The sequence below is a fragment of the Gorilla gorilla genome, chromosome 5, assembly GCF_029281585.2.
Source record: "Gorilla gorilla gorilla isolate KB3781 chromosome 5, NHGRI_mGorGor1-v2.1_pri, whole genome shotgun sequence".
NCBI lineage: Eukaryota > Metazoa > Chordata > Mammalia > Primates > Hominidae > Gorilla > Gorilla gorilla.
The window spans coordinates 123489194-123509250 of NC_073229.2; the positions used below are offsets into that span (position 1 = coordinate 123489194).

General features: G+C 43.1%; 1 protein-coding gene across 4 annotated transcripts in view; it reads right to left on the reverse strand.

Annotated features, from left to right (window-relative positions):
* Positions 1–17168, reverse strand: part of FAXC (failed axon connections homolog, metaxin like GST domain containing) — a 79868-nt gene extending 62700 nt beyond the window's left edge. The window contains exons 1-4 of one of the 4 annotated variants that reach the window (XM_019030163.4): positions 17034–17168; positions 16143–16264; positions 9907–10042; positions 369–565 (exon numbers count right to left, since the gene is read on the reverse strand). In XM_019030163.4, the coding sequence (XP_018885708.1) occupies positions 369–565; positions 9907–10042; positions 16143–16249 (440 nt within the window). In that variant the 5' untranslated portion in view covers positions 16250–16264; positions 17034–17168. The other 3 variants (XM_019030164.4, XM_019030166.4, XM_004044436.5) reach the window with 3 other exon arrangements.
* Between the last annotated feature and the right edge of the window lie 2889 nt (positions 17169–20057).

Below are 20057 nucleotides of genomic sequence, written 5' to 3' on the forward strand. Positions count from 1 at the left end.
TTAAATGAAATTCAAGTTTCAGTACCCATAATAAAGTTTTAGCAGAACACGGTCATGCTCATTTGTTGGCATACTCTCTTATCACTGCTTCTGTGATAAAACAGCAGAGTTGACTAGTTGCAAAAGAGACGTACAGCCAGCAAAGCCTAAAATATTTACTGGCTTGTCCTGTACAGAAATGGTTTGCTGACCCCTGGTCTAGGTAACCAGAAACTTCACAGTCATAATAACTTTGATGACTGAGCCACTCACTTCATCCGAAACTGTTAAGGTAGAAAACTGCTGAAAAGGTGGAAAGAGGATCTGAAAAGTGAAACAGAACTTGGGGCTTACTTCGAAAGGACGGGGACACCCCAGAGGGGACTCACCAGTAGAAGTGCTCCTCCACCATCTTGGTCACCGCTCTGGAGATGGCTCTTTCATGAGGGCCAAGGTTTTTGTTTAAATTCACTCCAAGCTTCTCTTCCAGAAAGTCAATTATGAATTCTGTGCCAGAAACTTTTTCATGATTATATTCAATCCAAGGCATTTTCCCTTGAGCAGAGAGTTTTCCACCAAAATAGTTCTAAGCAGAGTACATTTTTAAAAAGAGAAAAGCAATATTGTATTTAAATTCCACTGCATGATTAACAGAAACAAACATTCCAACCTTATGTTTGATAGTGACAGTACTATTCAAGTGAATGAACTCAGGGCATAAACTCCTTAAGACAATACATGGTTACTTCAGGAAAAAAACTTGTTTAACCTCACATAAAGATATCACTTTATTCTCCCACAGATTCTTTCGTGGACTTTGGCTTATGATGGAAAAGAAAAAAAAAGACCCCAGGGGCAAGGGTTGATGGGGGTAAGGGGTAGCAGATTGAAAGGGCTGAAATGACCCTAGTAATAGTCAGTCTAGTTTTAATGTACAAACAATTCAAAAACTCAAAAAGTCAATATAAACCACAAGGAGGCCTGTATAGACTGGACAACTAACCAAAGACCTCACTTGAAAACCAGTATCTCACACCTGAATAATAATACCACTACACTATGAATGAACGGTCCCCAAAAATTATAATGCTTAGGCGTAGCAAAGTATGTACAACATATTCAACTACTGTGCCTCTTAAAAATGCAGGTTCCTGTGCCCCAGCCTGGACTTCTGGATCAGAATCCTGGGGATAGTGCCCAGAAATCTGTGTTTTTGACAAGCTGTCATGGGTAGAGAGAATAACGGGGATTTGGACTGATCTCTGCCTCCTGGTGTCTTGATATTTATCTCATTGTTTATTCTAAAGAATAAAAGTAGGCCTAACCTCTAAAAGGGTAATAACTATTGGGGATGTTATAGGGGCTGCTGTTAGTCATATTGCCTTTGTGCGATTAAGAAAATAGAACCTCCTCTGGGTGGAAATGGTCCATTCCAAGGTTTGCGGCTTGGCAAATAGAACTGGGTCAAGATTTCACCCCCACCCTTTGGCCAGGCACTGTTGTGCAGTGAGCAACTTGCACAACCACACATGGATCTCTAGACATTATCCCTGATGTTACCCCAGGAGAAATGTCACCTACTTCTAGAAGCTGCTAATACATCTAACATTCTTGTAATCTGTATACTAAAGATGTAAACTTACCACATACCATAGCCCCTATTTCAGATTTCTCTTGATGCCATCCATATCCTCTTAATACATCCCTTTCTGGACTCTTGTCATTCTCAGATGCAATCTATCCTCCGCACTGCCACCAGAGGGAACTGTTTACAATGCAAATGAGACCCAAGAACGCTGCTGCTCAAAATTATCCAATGGCTTTAATAGCTCTAGTCTACAAACTACCCCTTTTCACACAGCAATCTAGACCCACATCCACCATCTAGCCACTGCCCACCTGCCCGGTCTCATTGGCTATCTAAGTCCCTCTGGTCTCCTAATTCCAACTACCCCTACCCAGCCAGGTCAAGGTGTTTGCCCACCTCCCTGACTTTGTGCACTCTTCACCTTTTACAGGAATCCTTTTCTCCACCCTCTGTAAAGTCCTATATCCATGCTTTTTAAAACAAATCAGTTCAAATCTCACCTTGTTACATAACTATTTCCCCAGGATACAACCATTATTTGCCCTTCCTCTGTGCTTCCACTGTATGGTGTGTAGTCCCCTACCCTTACAGAGTAACTATTTACACATCTGGCCTTCCCTCTAGACCACCCTTTCCCCTGATAACTTGTTACATGTTTATCTTGACTACTTTTTTAAATAGTAGTAATAAAAATTATAGAAAGTAAAAAATTTCCTCTTCAAAGTTCCCCTTCTTGTTAAAGAATAAATTGTAAGTGTTAGAAATAATAGTTTCTTTTTATTAAAGACTAACTTTCTTCAAGCCTCCTTGCTTTGTGCTAGTAACTCTTTGTTAAGCCCTATCCTACGTAACTGTTGGACATGCTCACAGGCACGTTCCAGCTCACAGCCTATGCCCCTTCCTTATTTGGAAATGTTATTGCTTCCTTAAACCTTTCGTAAGCAACTTCTTTGCTCTTCCTTTCACTTACCTATTTAGGAAAGTTTTAGGCTATTAGCAAATCGGGCATCAGTTTAAGACTGTGAGGCCCTGCTCCAGCCAATGGATGCAGGACACAGCAGTAAGGACAACCCAAATGCGTAAGGGATAAATATGTCTGCTTTTTCTTTGTTCAGTTGTGCTCTCGCCATTGTTCCATCTGTGATTGAGCACCTTTTCTGCAGAAAGTAAAGATGGCCTTGCTGAGAGATCTTTTGTCTCCATGCTGACTTTTCTTCACAGCACCAATTATCTATTTCTAACAATTTTGGTATTTCTAACAAAATTAATAATCAATTCTTATGTAAATGGAAGTTCTAGTATGTTTTCATGATCAACAATTATATTTTGATTGCTAGGTAAAAAGCAAGAGACAACATTTTAGAGACACTCTGATTATATCTAAGTAAACATAGATGAATGAAAAAACATTAAAAAAAAAGAGACTTACAAACATGTCACAAGTAATTGGGAAGACTATAGGTGAGATGCCGGCGATCTTTTTTTCCCATACATTTCAATTTCTCTAAATGTGGTCGTATAATTTTTAAAATAAAAAAAATTTTACAGACACGGGTGTCTCACTATGTTGCCCAGGCTGGTCTCAAACTCCTGGGCTCAAGCAATCTGCCTGCCTCAGCCTCCCAAAGTGCTGGGATTACAGACATGAGCCACCATGCCTGGCCCAAAAAAGGTATGTTAAAAATGTTGATTTTTTTTTCTTTTTTTCTCCCTTTAATTTTTCCTAAATATTTTTATTTCTACAAAATTGAGACAGGGTCTCGCTGTGTTGCCCAGGCTGATCTTGAACTCCTTGTGATCCTCCTTCCTCAGCCTCCCCAGGTGCTGGGATTACAGGCATGAGCCACCACACCCAGCCAAAAATAATACTTTTTATTAACTTCCTTAAATCTATTGAAGAACTCCTGGACTATTTTTATTTAAGCAATTAGACTCTGACTAATCCACTGAGGGTAGTTTCTGAAAGTAATTTTGAGGAGAAAAAGAGGTAAATCCTCTATATTTTTTCCAAGCTGATGTTTCCTTCTGCAAGTCTGCCCCAGGTGAGACTGATGCAGCCACACATATACTACATTATTAGCATGGCAGTGAAGGCCATAGGCTTTGGATTTCAAAATCTCATTCCATCATTTATTCACTGAGTGACCCTGGACCTCCCTGGGTCTCCCTTAACCCTCCCTGGACCTCAGTGTCCTCATCTGTAGAGTGGGGATAATAACAGTTGCTAGGATGAAATGAGAAGATGTGCAGTGCCTTCATCAGAAGTATTTTGAGATGAAGAACTTGAGACTCTAAGAGAGATACCAGAGTCTTGGGACTCTGATTTGATATACTGGCCAGAATACCCATAGGTTTCAGGTAAATATCTATCTATTACATTCACTCTGCCCAGGAGCTATCTGGAGTCATCTTCCACTGGCTAAATTTGAAATAATTTGAGCAGTCTGTGTGGATTATGACACACTGAAAAAATCCACGCACCCACTATCTATTTAGTTTTGAAGAAGAATGCCCTTATTTTTCGGAGCTGCATGTTGAAGTATTGCAGGATGATGTGTCAGGATTTCTGCAACTTACTTTAAAATGGTTTACCAAAAACACTGTTCACAAATGTAGATGTAAAGAGGGGGGAAAGCAAAGGAGGAGACATTAACCATTCACGATCTAGGTAAAGGGCATGGGGGTGTGCACTGTACTATTCTTTTGTCTGCAGCTTAGGAAAAAAAAAGAGGCAGGAGAGGAGACAAGGTCAGCAAATATATACAACATCAAAAGTTAGGGCTGACAGCTGAGGCAGACAGCTCCAAAGGAAACATTTTCTTTTTTCTTTTACTTAAAAAGAATTCTTTTGTGAAATGTATGCTTCTTATACAACTACTTATATCAAATGATGTAGGTGTCTTTACATGTCTAAAGAAATGTAAGGAAGAAAAGTCAAAAATATCAGTTATGATAATAATCTCCAGCTTGTAGGATATCAGGTAATTTTCACTTTCCACATACACTGTTTTGTACTGTTTGGAATTTTTCTAAGGACCATATATCATCTACACATAATCAGAAAATGCAGTAAAGCTACTTTTGTGTTTTTTAAAAAATTAACCACATCCCCAGGACCTCCCTGTACATTGTTTGCAATTTCCTATAAGTCTATCATTATTACAAAATAAAAAGATTTTAAAATTGAACTACCAATATTCATATCTTGATAGAGAAAAATAATAACTGTGTTCAATACATTGAGCTTTTTTTAAAAATAAGCCTTTTGATTTCCTAACTAATGGTCATCAAATATTCATTCCCATTCCATTTAGGTTAAAAAATTCAAGAGCTTCTAATATAAAGTCATGATCTGAGGAGCACTGGCATTTTAATCTTTTTAAAATGGCACAGGCAAAAGAAGGGGCAAAGGGTACAGCTCCCTGGGTCCATGACAAAATATTTCTCTACTGATCAATCCAAGAAATGAACTCCCCAGCACTCCCCAGACACCCACTGCATCAATACAAATCCCCACTAAGGGAATGGGAATCAAGGTACCCCCAACCGCTGCAACACAGCATCCCTTTCTAAACCACAGCACCATTTTTTTTTACCTAAAATCTGTCACACCCCTGGAGCATGGCCCACTCCATTTATTTTCCATACAGACCTCACAGAAGAAAAACAGCCCTATACAATTCTTTTTTTTTAAATGTACTTAATAAGAAATAATACTTTTGGAAGGGGTAAGCACGCCCCTTCTTGAAGACCTCTGTAATAGCTGCAGGCTTCACAGCAAGGCATGACTCCTGCTGCTCCAGTTACACTAACTACAGGCAGCTGCTCTAAAATGTGAACAAAGGCAGATATGCTGCAGGTAAAGACAGGTCTACAGCAGTCAGGGCTTGACGACTTGAAGGGCAGAAAGGAAAGTGCAGAAAAGCCTGGCAGCTGCTGCAGCCACCACAAACGACAGGATTATTTTATCAAAGGTGGGGGAGCACAAAAGTTACTGAAAGTAGTCAGAGACAGCACTGCACAAAATTCAGGTTTTGGACTCCCACTGCCCCAAAGCTGTCATGGCTAAGTGAGGCAATCTGGTCAAGAGTGATGATGGAATAGAGACAGGTAGCTGTTGGGTAGCAATCTCTTCCTTCAATTTGAGTCTCCAAGTGACACACATCTTCAAGTGCTGACTGCCAAAACCAAGCTGAACAATGATCTTTCAAATATGAGCCAATGCATTTAGATGCTGCAGACCTTGTTTCCTCCATTGCGGTCTTAGCAAGTCCTAAGTAATCTTCTCCCTGCTGCTCTCTCTGGACTCCCCCCATGCATTCCAGTTACCAGTTATGAAGATTCCCTTTCTAATCACTTCCTGTTCCGAAACATCCCATGTCCTCCCTGATGCCCCAATCCGAAGTCTGGACTCGGTGCCACTTCACCATGTCCCCAGACGCCCTGCATTATAGCACTTACCAAACTAAAGCATGTCAACCATGCTGTCCCAGCATTGCCTTAGAAGGATCACTGCCACCCCCTTTCCCTCTTCTCTACAGAAGCTATCTCAAAAAGCACAGGCTATGGGGAGTCAGGAGCTGGAGGAGTAATATCATTATTGGGGCAGGCAAAAGCTCGGCTGAGTGGGGAGCCCACCCCCTCCAACCTCCCAGTTGGTCTGTTACAACCTGAGGAAAATACCTCCTCCCAGTGTTGGTGCTTTATGAGTCTAAAGGTGAACCCCGGAGCTGCAGGAGCCATTTGGGGGAGTGGCAGCAAAGCAAAAGGACCAGAGTAGTTTGGGGATGCCTGAGGCTCACCTCCTTTCTTTTTTTAAACTCCCTCAGAGGTACAGGACCTGTGGCCTGGGCTTTAGCCCTTGTCCGGTACAAATTCCCAGGCAGAGAAGTTGGCATCCCTGCTAAAAGGAGTTCTCAAACCAAAATAACTAGATAAGTACCACCACTATGAGAAGGGCAGTGCACTGAATTATATGACATGAAGCAGAATTATTGGGACAGACCAAAAAATTTAAGTAACATAATAAATATCCTCCAATGGATAAAGGAAGAGATTACTAATACAAACTGAAAGAAAACATTAAGAAGAAAAATACAAAAGTTGGAATAAAGAACACAATAGACGGGGTAAATAGCATAATGGATACAAAAACAAACAAACAACAACAACAAACACACATAGAGCAATGCAAAGGAAGCTCAGAGAGAGGAATGCTTCCAGAAAGAAGCAGAAAAGAATTCAAGTAGAGAGTAGAGAGACATAGAAAATAGAAGCAGAGTTTCCAAAATCTGGATAATAGGGAACAAGGAAGAAGAGGGAAAAGAAAAACAAACATAAAAGAAAAGGAAATATTTTAAGAAAATTGATAATTAATTCTCCAGAATTCAAAAGAGATGAAAGACCTCAGATAATAAGAGTTTATAAAGGACCAAACAGGATATATAAAGACCCACACCAACACATGCCATATTGAAACTTGAGAATATTAAGATTAAATACAAATTCTAAGATAATTTAGAGAGAAAAAGAAGAATGAGATTAACATCAATTTTCTTTTTTTTTGAGACAGGGTCTCACTCTGTCTCCCAGACTAGAGTGCAGTGGCGTGATCTCGGCTCACCACAACCTCCACCTCCCCACTTCAAGCGATTCTCCTGCCTCAGCCTCCCGAGTAGCTGGGATTACAGGCACACGCCACTACCGCCCAGCTAATTTTTGTATTTTTAATAGAGATGGGGTTTCACCATGTTGGCCAGGCTGGTCTTGAACTCCTGACCTCAGACGATCCACCAGCCTCAGCCTCCCAAAGTTCTGGGATTACAGGCATGAGCCACCGGCCTGGCCTAATATTTTTAAAATATAGAAGGAAAAGAACTTTGAACATAAATTTATCAAATGTGACAGTATAATAACTATATTCTCAGGCATGCAAAGCCACTGAAGGTTTGCCACATAAAGACTCACTCTAAAGATATTCATCAGGGAAGTTCTCAAATAAAAATATAAATCCTTTATAATAAGATATATGGGAAATAAGGCTAGTCAAATAACATACTAAAGTTTGTTGCCTAAAAAGGATAAAAAAGAAAGGATAAGAATTGCTAAAATTCCTTTTTTTTTTTTTTTATGGAGTCTGGTTCTGTCACCCAGGCTGGAGTGCAATGGCGCAATCTTGGCTCACTGCAACCTCTGCCTCCCAGGTCCAAGCAATTCTCCTGCCTCAGCCTCCCAAGTAGCTGGGATTACAGGTACACACCACCACGCCTGGCTAATTTTCGTATTTTTAATAGAGATGGGGTTTTGCCATGTTGGCCAGGCTGGTCTTGAACTCCTGGCCTCAAGTGATCCACCCTCCTCGGCCTCTCAAAGTGCTAGGATTACAAGCGTGAGCTACCGTGCCCGGCCAAAAAATTCCAGAATTAAAATCTTAGACAACAGCAACACAATTGGGATGAGGGCTGGGAAGAAAGGGAGAGACCCAAGGTACACGTAAACTGCTAATGTGTTTGTATTATGACAGAATAAATACAGACTTTAATACATTTAACAAATTAATAAGCATAAACACAAATTTGGGTCTTAAGAGTAACTACAATAACAACAAAAATATAATTTGTTTTAAATGAGAAAAAATATCTATTAGAAAGCAGGAAATGAGAAGAAATTTAAAATGAAGTGTAGTAAGGAGAAAAATATTAAATAAGATATTAGAAATAAGTTCTAATAAAAAAATCATTTCAATAAGTATAAATGGATTAAAGTTGCCAATTAAAAGACTCTCCAATTAGATATGAGAGAAATAAATACAAAAAGAGAGAGGGCGAGAAAAAGAGAGGGAGAATGAAGAAAGATATCCTAAGCAAATATGAACCAAAAGAAGGCTGGAGAATCTATCTCAATATCTGATAACACAGAATTCAAGTTTTTAAAAAATAGTAAGAGACATCAATGGAGGATACATACTAGAAAAATAAACAAGAGTAAAAGATGTGAACTTTTATATGTACCTAACAATGTAACCTAAAATATATAAATACTCTAACATAAAGCAAGAACTGACAGAATGACAGGAAAGAGACAAATCAACAGATACACTTGAATATTTTAACATGCTCCTTTCAGACAAAAAAATAAGCAGAAATACAGAAGGTCTAAATAATACACTAAACGTGTTTAAGCAAGTAGATCTATAGAGAGCTCTCTACATCCAAACAGAGAATATGTAATTATTTTCAACATTTTAAAAAAGTAACTACAAACCAGGCTAAAGCTTCAGTAAATTCCAAGGAATCAATATCACAGAGACTATCTTCTCTGACCATAAAATTAAAAATGATAACAAAAATCAAAGCTTAAAATAGTTCCATATGGCTAGAACTTGGTTAAAAATAAAAACATAAGTGAACTTTTAAAAAAAATACATAGAATTGAATGACTATGAAAACACAGCGTGTTGACTTTGTGAGACACAGCTCAAGCATTACTCAGAGAGAAATATATACCTTTAAGTACATTCCTCTTCCTTATTTACTGCTAAAATGAACAAGTGTTTCCCTGAAAGTCACACAAACAGAACATGGAGTGCTGTGGAAAAGCTCTCATCACATACACAAATATCTACCTTGTGGCCTACTGGGCCTTCTGCCCCCAAGATTCATGAGGGACAAAATACGATGCTGTCAATAAACTAAAACCTAAAGTAAAAAACCACATCAGGCAGTGGCACACCTATCTTTGTCAAGGCTCAGTAGGCCTGTCCAAACTACTAACCAAAGCATACTTTTTTTTTTTTTTTTTTTTTGAGATGGAGTCTTGCTCTGTCACCCAGACTGGAGTACAGTGGTACAATCTCGGCTCACTGTAACCTCTGCTTCCCCGGTTCAAGTGATTCTCCTGCCTCAGCCTCCGAGGTAGCTGGGATTACAGGCGTCTGCCACTAGCCCAGCCAATTTGTGTATTTTTAGTAGAGACAGGGTTTCACCATGTTGGCCAGGCTGGTCTCGGACTCCTGACCTCAAGTGATCCGCCTGCCTTGGCCTCACAAAGTGCTGGGATTAAAGGCGTGAGCCACCGTGCCCAGCCCAAAGAATACTCTGTTAAAGAAAAATATCATGGCGCTGAATCTCTCAAAAGTTTAGACCTTTTTGATCCATCATTATCAACAGACTCTGGAATCAAGTATTTTATTTCCCTCTTACTAAGGATTAGGCACTGCTAGTTTCAGCTCCCATCGCCTCTGGCATCCACTGTGTGAGATGGAATATTCCCCCCTTTAGTTAAATACTCATCCCCTGATACTGATGTCATAAAAAGAAAACATATTTGCACACAAGTACCTGATACGGTAAGTCAGCCATCCTTAAATAAGTTTCCATCTTTAAACAGAAAGGAGATAAACTGGGAACACCATTGTTAGGTCTTGCAAACTGATGCAAAATAATAGCATCTTTAGAGTCAATCTCTTGCTGTTTCCTGTCAAAACCAAAACAGAAATAAAGTACAATCCACATGTTATCCACGTTCGGTTCCCTTATTTCTTGAGAGGACCCTGCAGGGTTGTAGCTCCTCAATGAACAAGCAGATCTGTTTGTCACAGGGGCTTACATCACCCAGCACCCAGTTTGTCGAAGGGGCTGACCTCACCCAGCACTCATGGAAGCTTAGTCAAAACTCAAGAGAACCTTACAAACTCCCATGATATTACCATGACCCCACTGGCTCAGCAAAGTAACTACATAACAACCTCCTTCTGTTACCTACGGCCTCCGGGCAGCAAGAACATTTTCTGGTACTGGTCCACCTATTCTCCAGCCGGCTGTATTTACCTGCCAGGGACAAGCTGGATGGATAAAAATGATATTCTGTGCTTGCTGTGTGTCACACATTGTTCTGAGGGTCTCACGGGTCTTATCTCCTTTAATCTTCATAATAACCTTATGAAGTAGGTACTGCTGTTATCCACGTTTTATAGATGAGGAAATTAAGGCACAGAGGATTAACTTGCCCAAAGTCACATTGCTAGTTATGGCAGAATGGGCACTCAACCAAGAAGTCAGAGCCCATGTTTTTGGCCATTAGACTATACCATGAAACAGTCTATTCATCCATAAGACCCAGGAATAACAATGCAGATTTGTTCTGCTATGACCCAAGTCTGTAGGGAATCTGAGACTGAAATTCTGGTCCCTCTTCCCAACTGCCCATGCCCTCACCTAACCCTTCTTTCACCTGTAATGCCATGGAACCTGCCTTCTGGATGCTCTCTCTCTAGCTCTGTCTTCCTTATTTTCTGCCTTCCCAGTATCCCCACTTTTACCACACAGCATGTATTTCAGTACCCCTGCTTTTCCCCTTTCTTCTGTCTCAGCCACACATCCATCTTTTCCTTTGGCTACTCTTTTGGGTGAGAAGGACTTCCCTGCATACAGCTTTTCAATAACCACTATATAATGGAATGAATGCTGGATTCCAAGTCTGGACAACTGGTGTCAAATCCAAGCCCTGCTTCCTACTGGCCACGTTAGCCTAGATCTCTCCACCATCTTCACCTGAAGAGTGAGGACAGTACCAATTCTGTATGGTTTATCATGAGGATTACATAAGGTAATACTGTAACTATTTAGTAAACTATCAAGCATTAAGTAATAGTGGAATTTATCCCATCCAAAGAGATATGGTCTCATCCCTGCAAGCTCATCATTCCACACAGCCCCCACTCATACCCCCACTCATACCCCACTCCTCGGGACCCTTTTGCAATTTCCATCTTCATTTGACCCAGCTGATTTCTAGTCAGATAAACTTCACTCTTCCTTCCCCTTGGCCCTCCCTGAGCCTCTGGTTCCCTCGCATTGTTCCCAGTACAACACCACACCCCCTTCTTTCTATCCAAGCAAGAACAAGCTCTTTGTATCTTCATCACATGGATGCCCACTTCCTGCAGATCCCCATTTAGTAAAACAAACTCTCTTGAAAAGTTTACCACCCAAGGGCCCACTCAACTTCACAGTAAGAATGACTCATTTTGAAAATATGTCAAGTCAAAAAAAAAAAATATTTGCTGCTTTCTGGCAATATTCACTATAAAAGAAATGTTTTCATTTAGATGGAATGTTCGGGAAGTCAGGTATTAAAATCAAGAACTCATTTAGACGATGTTCCAAGACAGCACAAACTATAGATCTGACAATTAACTGATTTTGTCCAGTCAAATAATTCCCATCACAAAGTGGTATTTTCATGTAAATTAACAGGCACAAATTTCAGAACTGACAGGAGAGGAGACAAACAAAAAATCCCTGCTCCATCAGCCAGAACGATCTAATTCTAATTGTTAATTTGGGCCATGTCATGGTAAGAATGGAGGCTAATTATCTACCAAGCATATGCTAATGACTTTATATATATTATATATGTTAACTTATTTAATTCTGACAATGACACTTTAGAATGGGTATTGTTATAGTTTAAATTTGGGATATCATATTATACTATTTTATAGTAGATAAGAAAATTGAAGCTCAAAGACATTAAATAACTTGCCTAAGGAACATCAATTTAAGATTGACTCTGAAATAACTCGTTTCCATGCTCTTAAGCACTTCAAGGTCACCAAAATGGGCAATTCCTCGGTTAATCGTATTAAAACTGCCAGTTTGACTTAGACCACTGAAGCCTGAAACTTTCTGATAAAAGTCACAGCTAATGATGGCCAAGTTGTATTGAATTTTCACCTTGACAAACTCTGTTCTAAGCATGTCACGTGTTATCTCATTTAATCAACTCTATGAGAAAAGCTACTACTACTATTACCATTTTACAGATGAGAAAACTGAGTCATCAAGCGCTTACTGTCATATCCAAGGCTATGCGGTTGATTACAGACAGAGTTTGAATTTGAACGCAGACAGTCTGGCACCAGAACCCTCCCTCCAACATGTCAGAAACTCCTCTCTAATTTAGGATCAGAGGTTTGGGTAGGTTGTTCCCTGTACAGCTATATTTTATAAAGTGATCTTACCATAAGGTTTGTATAAGAGGACAGCCATAGAGCATTAACTAGCTAGTTTACTACTATTCCCGGGGCTAACGATACCACAGATGAACATGCCTCTGTATACAGCTGATGATTTGTTAGTGTGCAGAGATCAGATGTTGATTCGCCAACTAAATGCTCTAGAAGAGGCTGAGCTCGTGTGTCAAAAGTGCAAATAAGCACTGGTAATGAAGTTAGTACTTAGTCATTCAATTTACAAACAAAAATTTCCAAAGCCTGATTGAATTTCAGATAGCTGCCAAGCTATCTCCACTCAGGGAAAACAAAGTAGTGTGTTGGAACAATACTTATTTTAAAATATGGTGCTAAAAAACATGGATAAAACCCCAAAAACCTACTTCGGTTATATTCATTAATTAAACTTCCTAAGTAATTCTCACCTGTCAACTTTACTCTTCCACTCTAGAGACACAGTCATAGATTAAGGTTATGTCTATGCAGCAGAAAATCCAAGTAGGCTGGGGAAGACTTTGCAACAGCCAGAAACTCAGGGTAGTCATTTTAGGATGTATTTTCCATCTTACATATTTCAGATTTTGTTTTGTTTTCTGCCTAAATTATAAAGACTATTGAAACCTAGATTTCACCTTAAGTGGAGGTAGCTATCGTGTAACCTCTAAAGCCTTGGTCTTTGACCTTCCTGCCTGTTTTTATTCCCTTTGCCCCTCCACTCCTCTTCCCCTAGACGCTGCAAGAAAGGCACCTGATACAGGTCTGTCTTCCCTGAGCAATGCTTCAGTTCTCCACATTTCTCTTCCTTCCTCTTCCTCCAACAAAACGGATTTCAAAGTAGGTACTTTTTTTGAGACGGAGTCTCGCTCTGTCGCCAGGCCGGAGTGCAGTGGCACGATCTCGGCTCACTGCAACCTCCGCCTCCCGGGTTCAAGCGATTCTCCTGCCTCAGCTCCCCGAGTAGCTGTAGGACTACAGGCGCGTGCCACCACGCCAGGCTAATTTTTGTGTTTTTTTTTTGTTTTTTAGTAGAGACGGGGTTTCACAATGTTGGCCAGGATGGTCTCGATCTCTTGACCTCGTGATCCGCCCGCGTCGGCCTCCCAAAGTGCTGGGATTACAGGCGTAAGCTGCCGCGCGCCCGGCCAAAGTAGGTACTTTCTAAGAGGCAGTGGTTAAAAACTGCAGGCTCTGATTTGAATCTAGATCCTACTACTCTTACTGTGTGATCTTGGGCAAGCTGCTTAACCTCCCTGAGCTGCAATTTCCTTATCTATGAAATGAACAAACAACAGTTGTGAGGAATAAATGCAGTCACACATGCAAAGCCCATCCTACTCAGTATTCAGAAATAGCCCTTTTTTATTGTTTGCATTACTTCAGAGCTTTCTAATTCAACTCAAACATTTGTCCAGAAACAAAACCGGCCACGTATGGTGGCTCACACCTATAAATCCAACACTTTGGGAGGCCAAGGAGGGAGGATTTCTTGAGGCCAGGAGTTTGAGACAAGCCTGGGCAACATAGTGAGACCCCATCTCCACAAAAAAGTTAAAAAAAAAATTAGCCAAGTGCAATGGTTCATGCCTGTAATCCCAGCAACTCAGCAGACTGAGGCCAGAGGATTGCTTGATCCCAGGAGTTCAAGAGCAGCCTGGCCAACACGGTGAAACCCTATCTCTACTAAAAATACAAAAATTATCCAGACGCGGTGGTGCACGCCTGTAATCCCAGCTACTCAGGAGGCTAAGCCAGGAGAATCACTTGAACCAGGGAGGTGGAGGTTGCAATGAGCTGAGATCGAGCCACTGCACTCCAACATGGGCGACAAAGTGAGACTCAGTCTCAAAAGAAAAAAAAAAAAAAAGAAAGAAAAAGTGAATCAACCTAGGATTAAACTCCTTAGTCCAAATAAGCATCCAGTGCTGAGGTATATAGTCCTCTAAATGAGTTAGTAGCTATCTGTGGGCAGAGAGCTCTCCAGTCGCCAGTGACCACACCTGCCAGGGCATGGCCTACTCCGGAGTGGGAGCTGAGCTCCACACTGTTTCTGCAAGGTCATTTAAGCTTTGTTTTAAACTTGGTCCTGTGAAGCCTTCACTCCCTCCACTGCTGAGAAGCCTCATGGTTTGGGATCTCCTCAAAGGCTTTAGACTAGAATACAACTGAGAAACAACTGGGTTACCATTTAAATTACTGCCCAAATGTTTTAGTTCTTTAGGTAGCTTGAAATCTAACTTGAAATACAGTTCTAAAACTAGCACAATTAACAAATAATCTAGAGAGATAATTCTCTTTAAATTTTTTTGTTTGGTTCAGCTAGATTCAAGGCAATGTGTTAAGTGAGAGAATTAAATGTGCAACAAGCTTAAAATAAACTTCCTCAAATATGGCTAAATAATATGAAAACCAATACATTTCTCCAAACCTAAATGATTTCCCACCCTCTCAGAGATGGGAACTATTCAAAATATGTACGTTAGGCCAAATGCCTACATTAGGCTATCACAATAATCTCCTGGGATCCCTGCAGGCTAGTAAAGGTCACCTATCACTGTCTTTGTTTATAACCTATTGTGTAGGATTCCTCCACTGGAATAAGGCAGTGTGGACACATTTCTCTCACTTTAGAAAATACTGGCAAAGAGACATTCTGAGCTATTGAAAACTGGGCTTCTGGTAATGTTCCAGTGACGGAAGGCTCAAATGCATGCAAATTTTAACCATTAATTGATGTATCAATTAGCCAAACGACTGTCTCAGTGCCCTGTGGTATTACTCTACCCAAACAAAAATCTCGTGCCGGCTGGATGTACCAACAGCAGGGGCCTCCATTTTCTGGTATTTCCAACTCAATCTTGTAAACATTCTGCGGCAGCGGATGCAACTGTTTACGGCACTGGGCGACTCCGTGTTGTGCCCAACACACCCATGTGCTAGCCTGTCCTACTGCTCACACAACAATGACATCTAAGCCTGAAGATGGTGCTTGGCGTTCAATACCAGATAAGCAGAGAACCAGGTTAAGGCTGCATCAAAGCTGCCCACCACTACACTTGGTCATGCATCTTTAACAGGGACCCGCAGGTTTCTGGAGCTTTTGCAATTTTTCAGTCTTTTGATGTTGACATTTAGGGAAGGATGGTGAAGAACTAACCTTTAGGTAAAAGATAAGGTTAGCAGTTAATATTCCAGCATTATTACTTATAAACAAGGCATTTCATAAAAGTGTAACCTATTTCTGCAGGGCCCAATTCTATTGTTGCAAACACACTGCACTTAGATCCTCCTAAGGCTATTTCTTAATAGATAACGACAAGTGACCCAGAGCATTTTGGGAGACAAATGTTTTTCCCTCCCAGCACCGGTTTAATTCTCCTTTCAACTCCAAACTGCCCCTCACGGCCAGGTGACCACAAATGCCTTTAGGGAAAGGTAATTGCAGGACGCTTGGGCATCTGGGCAGCGTGACCGAGGGGCTGGCACGGGCCCCTCTCGCGCCAGCCCTGCCCTAGCCAGGTGCCCCTCTCTGCGCCCCTGTGCGGGGCCCTCTCTCCGGCTCACCTAATGACCAGGAGTTCGTGGAGCAGATACGCAGCTGCGGCCAGCAAAGCTCCCCCGGTCAAGTAAAGGGTTTTCTTCCACCAGGGATCGGAGCCCAGCCCTGCCATGATCCCACCGTAATCCTGCAAAGGGAAAGCGATGATGTCCCCATAAAAGGAGAAGGGCTCCTCGGACCCGGCCCACCAGCCGAAGAAAGAGATGCTCTGGTTCCAGCTCAGATCCACCACGCACGGCCTGGACGAAGCAAAGCCAACCCCCCAGTGCATGCTGCGCGGCTGGCTCCGGGCGCCCCTCCCAGGGCCCGCGCCGCCCGCATGGGAAGGGGCCGGCGCGGCCCGGCGCGGGCTCAGAGGCGCGCGGAGGGCGCGGGCGGCGCGGGCGGCGGCGACTGAGGAGGCGGCGGCAGAGGAGGAGGAGGAGGAAGGGCACTGGCCGCGGACGGCGGGCCTGGCCGGCGGGGCCCCAGAGCCCTGGGCGGCAGCAGCGGCCGCCGGCTCCCCCCGCAGCGGCCTCTCCGCCCCGCTCTTTGTGTCGGCGCCTGGAGAAGGCCGCGTGATGTCATTGCTCCCCGGGGCAGGGAAACAGAGGCGGGATAAAGTCACCTACCCCGCGCCCTGCCCCCGCCCCGCATCTCCGCGGTCCGGCCGCCTCCGCCGGGGCCGGATCTGCAGGGCTGAGGCGCGCCGGGCAGGCTCCGCGCCTCCGGGCGGCACGCCCAAAAACCGCTCGCCGCGCGCGGGCAAGGGCGGCGGAGGTGCCTGGAAATGCGGCCCCACCGCGAGGAAGCTGCAGTCGGGGCCCGGATCTCGGTCCTCCCCTACCCCGGCCCGCCCTCCGCCTGCGCTCCAGCCCCTCCCGCGGGCCCCAAAGCAGGGAACGCGCAGGACTCACCTGGGGCGGCGCGGAGCTCCGGGCAGGAGACGCCACCAGGCGGGGGCTGGGAGCGTGGGCCAGGATTAAAGTGGGGAATCAGATTGTTCTGGCCATCAGGAAAGCGCTGCGTATTTGCATAATGTATAAAAACACTCTTATTACATTACGCAATTACCTCGGGCTTGACCAGGTGTTCGCAGAGACGAGATGTCTGGTTTGACAAATAACAAAATACTCTACCTAGAGAGATTTCTCTGACAAACCCAGTTCAAGTCTTTCCTCTTTGAAGTCACTATCAGGGAACTCGCTGATACAGGGTTTCGGTTGGGGGACGGGGGTCCCTCTTTTGTTTTAGAAAATCTGTCTGACAACTGTGTGTGTGTTCAGTGTATTTTTTTCCTTTAACTTCATTTATTAGAGTTCATAAGTACAAAGAATAGAAGCTTGTAATATATGCACAGATTTTAACAAGAGCATGGATAGTTTTAAATTGTTTGGAAGAACTGAAAAAGGATTCGGGCCGTGGAGGTTCATCACTCTCAAGGTGGAAGGATGGGTAAAAGAAACTTCCAGGCTCTTGCCTGTGGAGCAGAGATTGAGGCGCAAAAGGACTCCCCCTTTTTTTCCTCTCCTGATACACCCGCCCTTTAGAACAGACAAAGAGTGTGGTCGTATTGTTAATAAATAATAAATATGGACGTGTCGCCTCAACGAGACGGGGGGAGGGGCTAGTCAGCTGATGCCTAGGCACCAGCATGTGAGACGCCCCAAACACTCCTGGGAAAATGTGACCTCCCAGGAAGAAGTAATGTGTGTGGTTGTAAGTGAAGCTCCCATAAGTAGGTTGCAAGGAGTGAAACCCAACGGCCTCCTGGGGTGACTGAGGTGGTCACCATCCGGTCTTTCAAGGAGAGAGGCCAGAAGGCTGCCTGGCCTTGTCGGCAAGAAGCAGAGTAGTTAAGTTTGGGACCGAAGCTGCAGTGCTCTGGAAGAGGGAACAAGGAGGGCTGGCACCAGGGATTCTCCATGCTCCTTCCGTGCCCTTCCCACAGAGCACTCAGTCTTTGCTCTCAGTGAACACTGAGCCAATATTTAAAGAATATAAGTTTGATACTTGGGATCACATTATTTGCATATCTAGGTCTAGGCATGGGGATGGGCATAAATTACCTTAAGTGGAAGAATATGGAAGGCAAAAGGGAGAGTCAATCCTGACAAACCTTATGCCCAAAACAAGTTAGAACCCAGAGGAAGTGTAGTATTTTTATCCCAGAAAGCCACTGACTACAGTTCACTCTCACTCATAGTGACCTGCCCCACCCACTCATGCAGGCCAGGGGCCCACTGCTGCTTCCTGGTAGTGTCGGACAACTGTTGAGCATCATCTGGTCTCTGGTTCAAATATGGTTTACATTTTTAGAGACACTGCAGTGAACATCTTTAAGAAGCAGATGTGGGCTGGGCACAGGTGGATCACGCATGTAATCCCAACACTTTGGGAGGCCAAGGTGGGTGGATCACCTAAGGTCACGAGTTCGAGATCAGCCTGGCCAACATGGCGAAACCCCGTCTCTACTGAAAATACAAAAAATTAGCCGGGCGTGGTGACGAGCGCCTGTAATTCCAGCTACTCGGAAGGCTAAGGCAGGAGAATTGCTTGAACCCAGGAGGCGGAGGTCTCAGTGAGGAGAGATTGTGCCATTGCACCCCAGCCTGGGTAACAAGAGCGAGACACCGTCTCAATAAAAATAAAAATTAAAATAAAATAAAATCCCACAAGAGAAACTAAAATGTCATCTTAATCTGATGCATCTTAAATTTTAACTTTTAGATCCATGGCATAGAAGAGAAAAGATGATTATTGTTAGGGCTGTATAAGATGAAAAGAGGAAGAGTAGACTGAGGAGACAACAAATCTGAGTTGGACAAATATTTGGTATCAGAATGTCAGAACAGGCCGGGCATGGTGGGGTGGCTCATGCCTGTAATCCCAGCACTTTGGGAGGTGGGCAGATCACTTGAGGTCAAGAGTTTGAGACCAGCCTGGCCAACATGGTGAAACCGTGTCTCTACTAAAAAAAAATACAAAAATTAGCCAGGCATGGTGTCGAGCACCTGTAACCCCAGCTACCTGGGAGTCTGAGGCAGGAGAATCACTTGAACCTGGGAGGCAGAGGTCACAGTGAGCTGAGATCGCGCCACTGCACTCTAGCCTGGCTGACAGAGTGAGACTCCATCTCAAATAAAGAAGAAGTACCTCAGAACAAACCTTTGGGGAGCAAGGAAAGCAGCTCTAGCTGTAAAGGCACCGACTGATGCAATCCTCAGCCAACTCTTCATCCAAAGACAGACTGAGTTTCAGAGGGAAAAGCTGCTCCACAAAGGGATGCAAGCCAGCTGTAGAAAGATGGGACACTCAGGCTCAGGGGCAAGGGACTCAGCCCCAGAGGAGTGGTGGTGGTGGGATAAACTCAGTAGAAAGGAACCAAACACAGCTTGGTTAACAAGAGTTGCTAAGGAGGCTGATTCTTCAAAGAATGGCTCCTCAGAATCCCTAGTGTAGAGCCAGGTCACAGGCTGAAGCCACAGCAGCTATGCAGGGCCTCCCTACTGAGGCTAAAGGTGCAGGAGCTGAGCATGTCTGCACCCCAGCTCTCCTCCTGAGGCTCCTATAGTTAGTGAGAAAATTTGAAGACTCTGGGCACTAGGCTAGGCATCTCTACTTCACCCCTTCTACCACCACCACCACTAATTTTGACAGCTTTGGTGCCGTACGCATGGACATTAGCTCCAAACTAGAGGCAATTTATTTTTCTTTTTCAAGGACTTTTTGTTAACTAACTTTAATTGAGGTGTTATAAGACAAGAAAAAAGAAGAAACTAATATTGATTGAACACCTGTTTGTGTTGTATAGTGATTTTTTTTCCAGTAACAAGCTATGTTAGATAAGTATTGTCATTTCAATTTTACAGCTGAAAGAAACTAAGGCCCAGAGGGGACAATTAACAAGTTCAATTCCCAGAGTGAGGTGATGATGGATT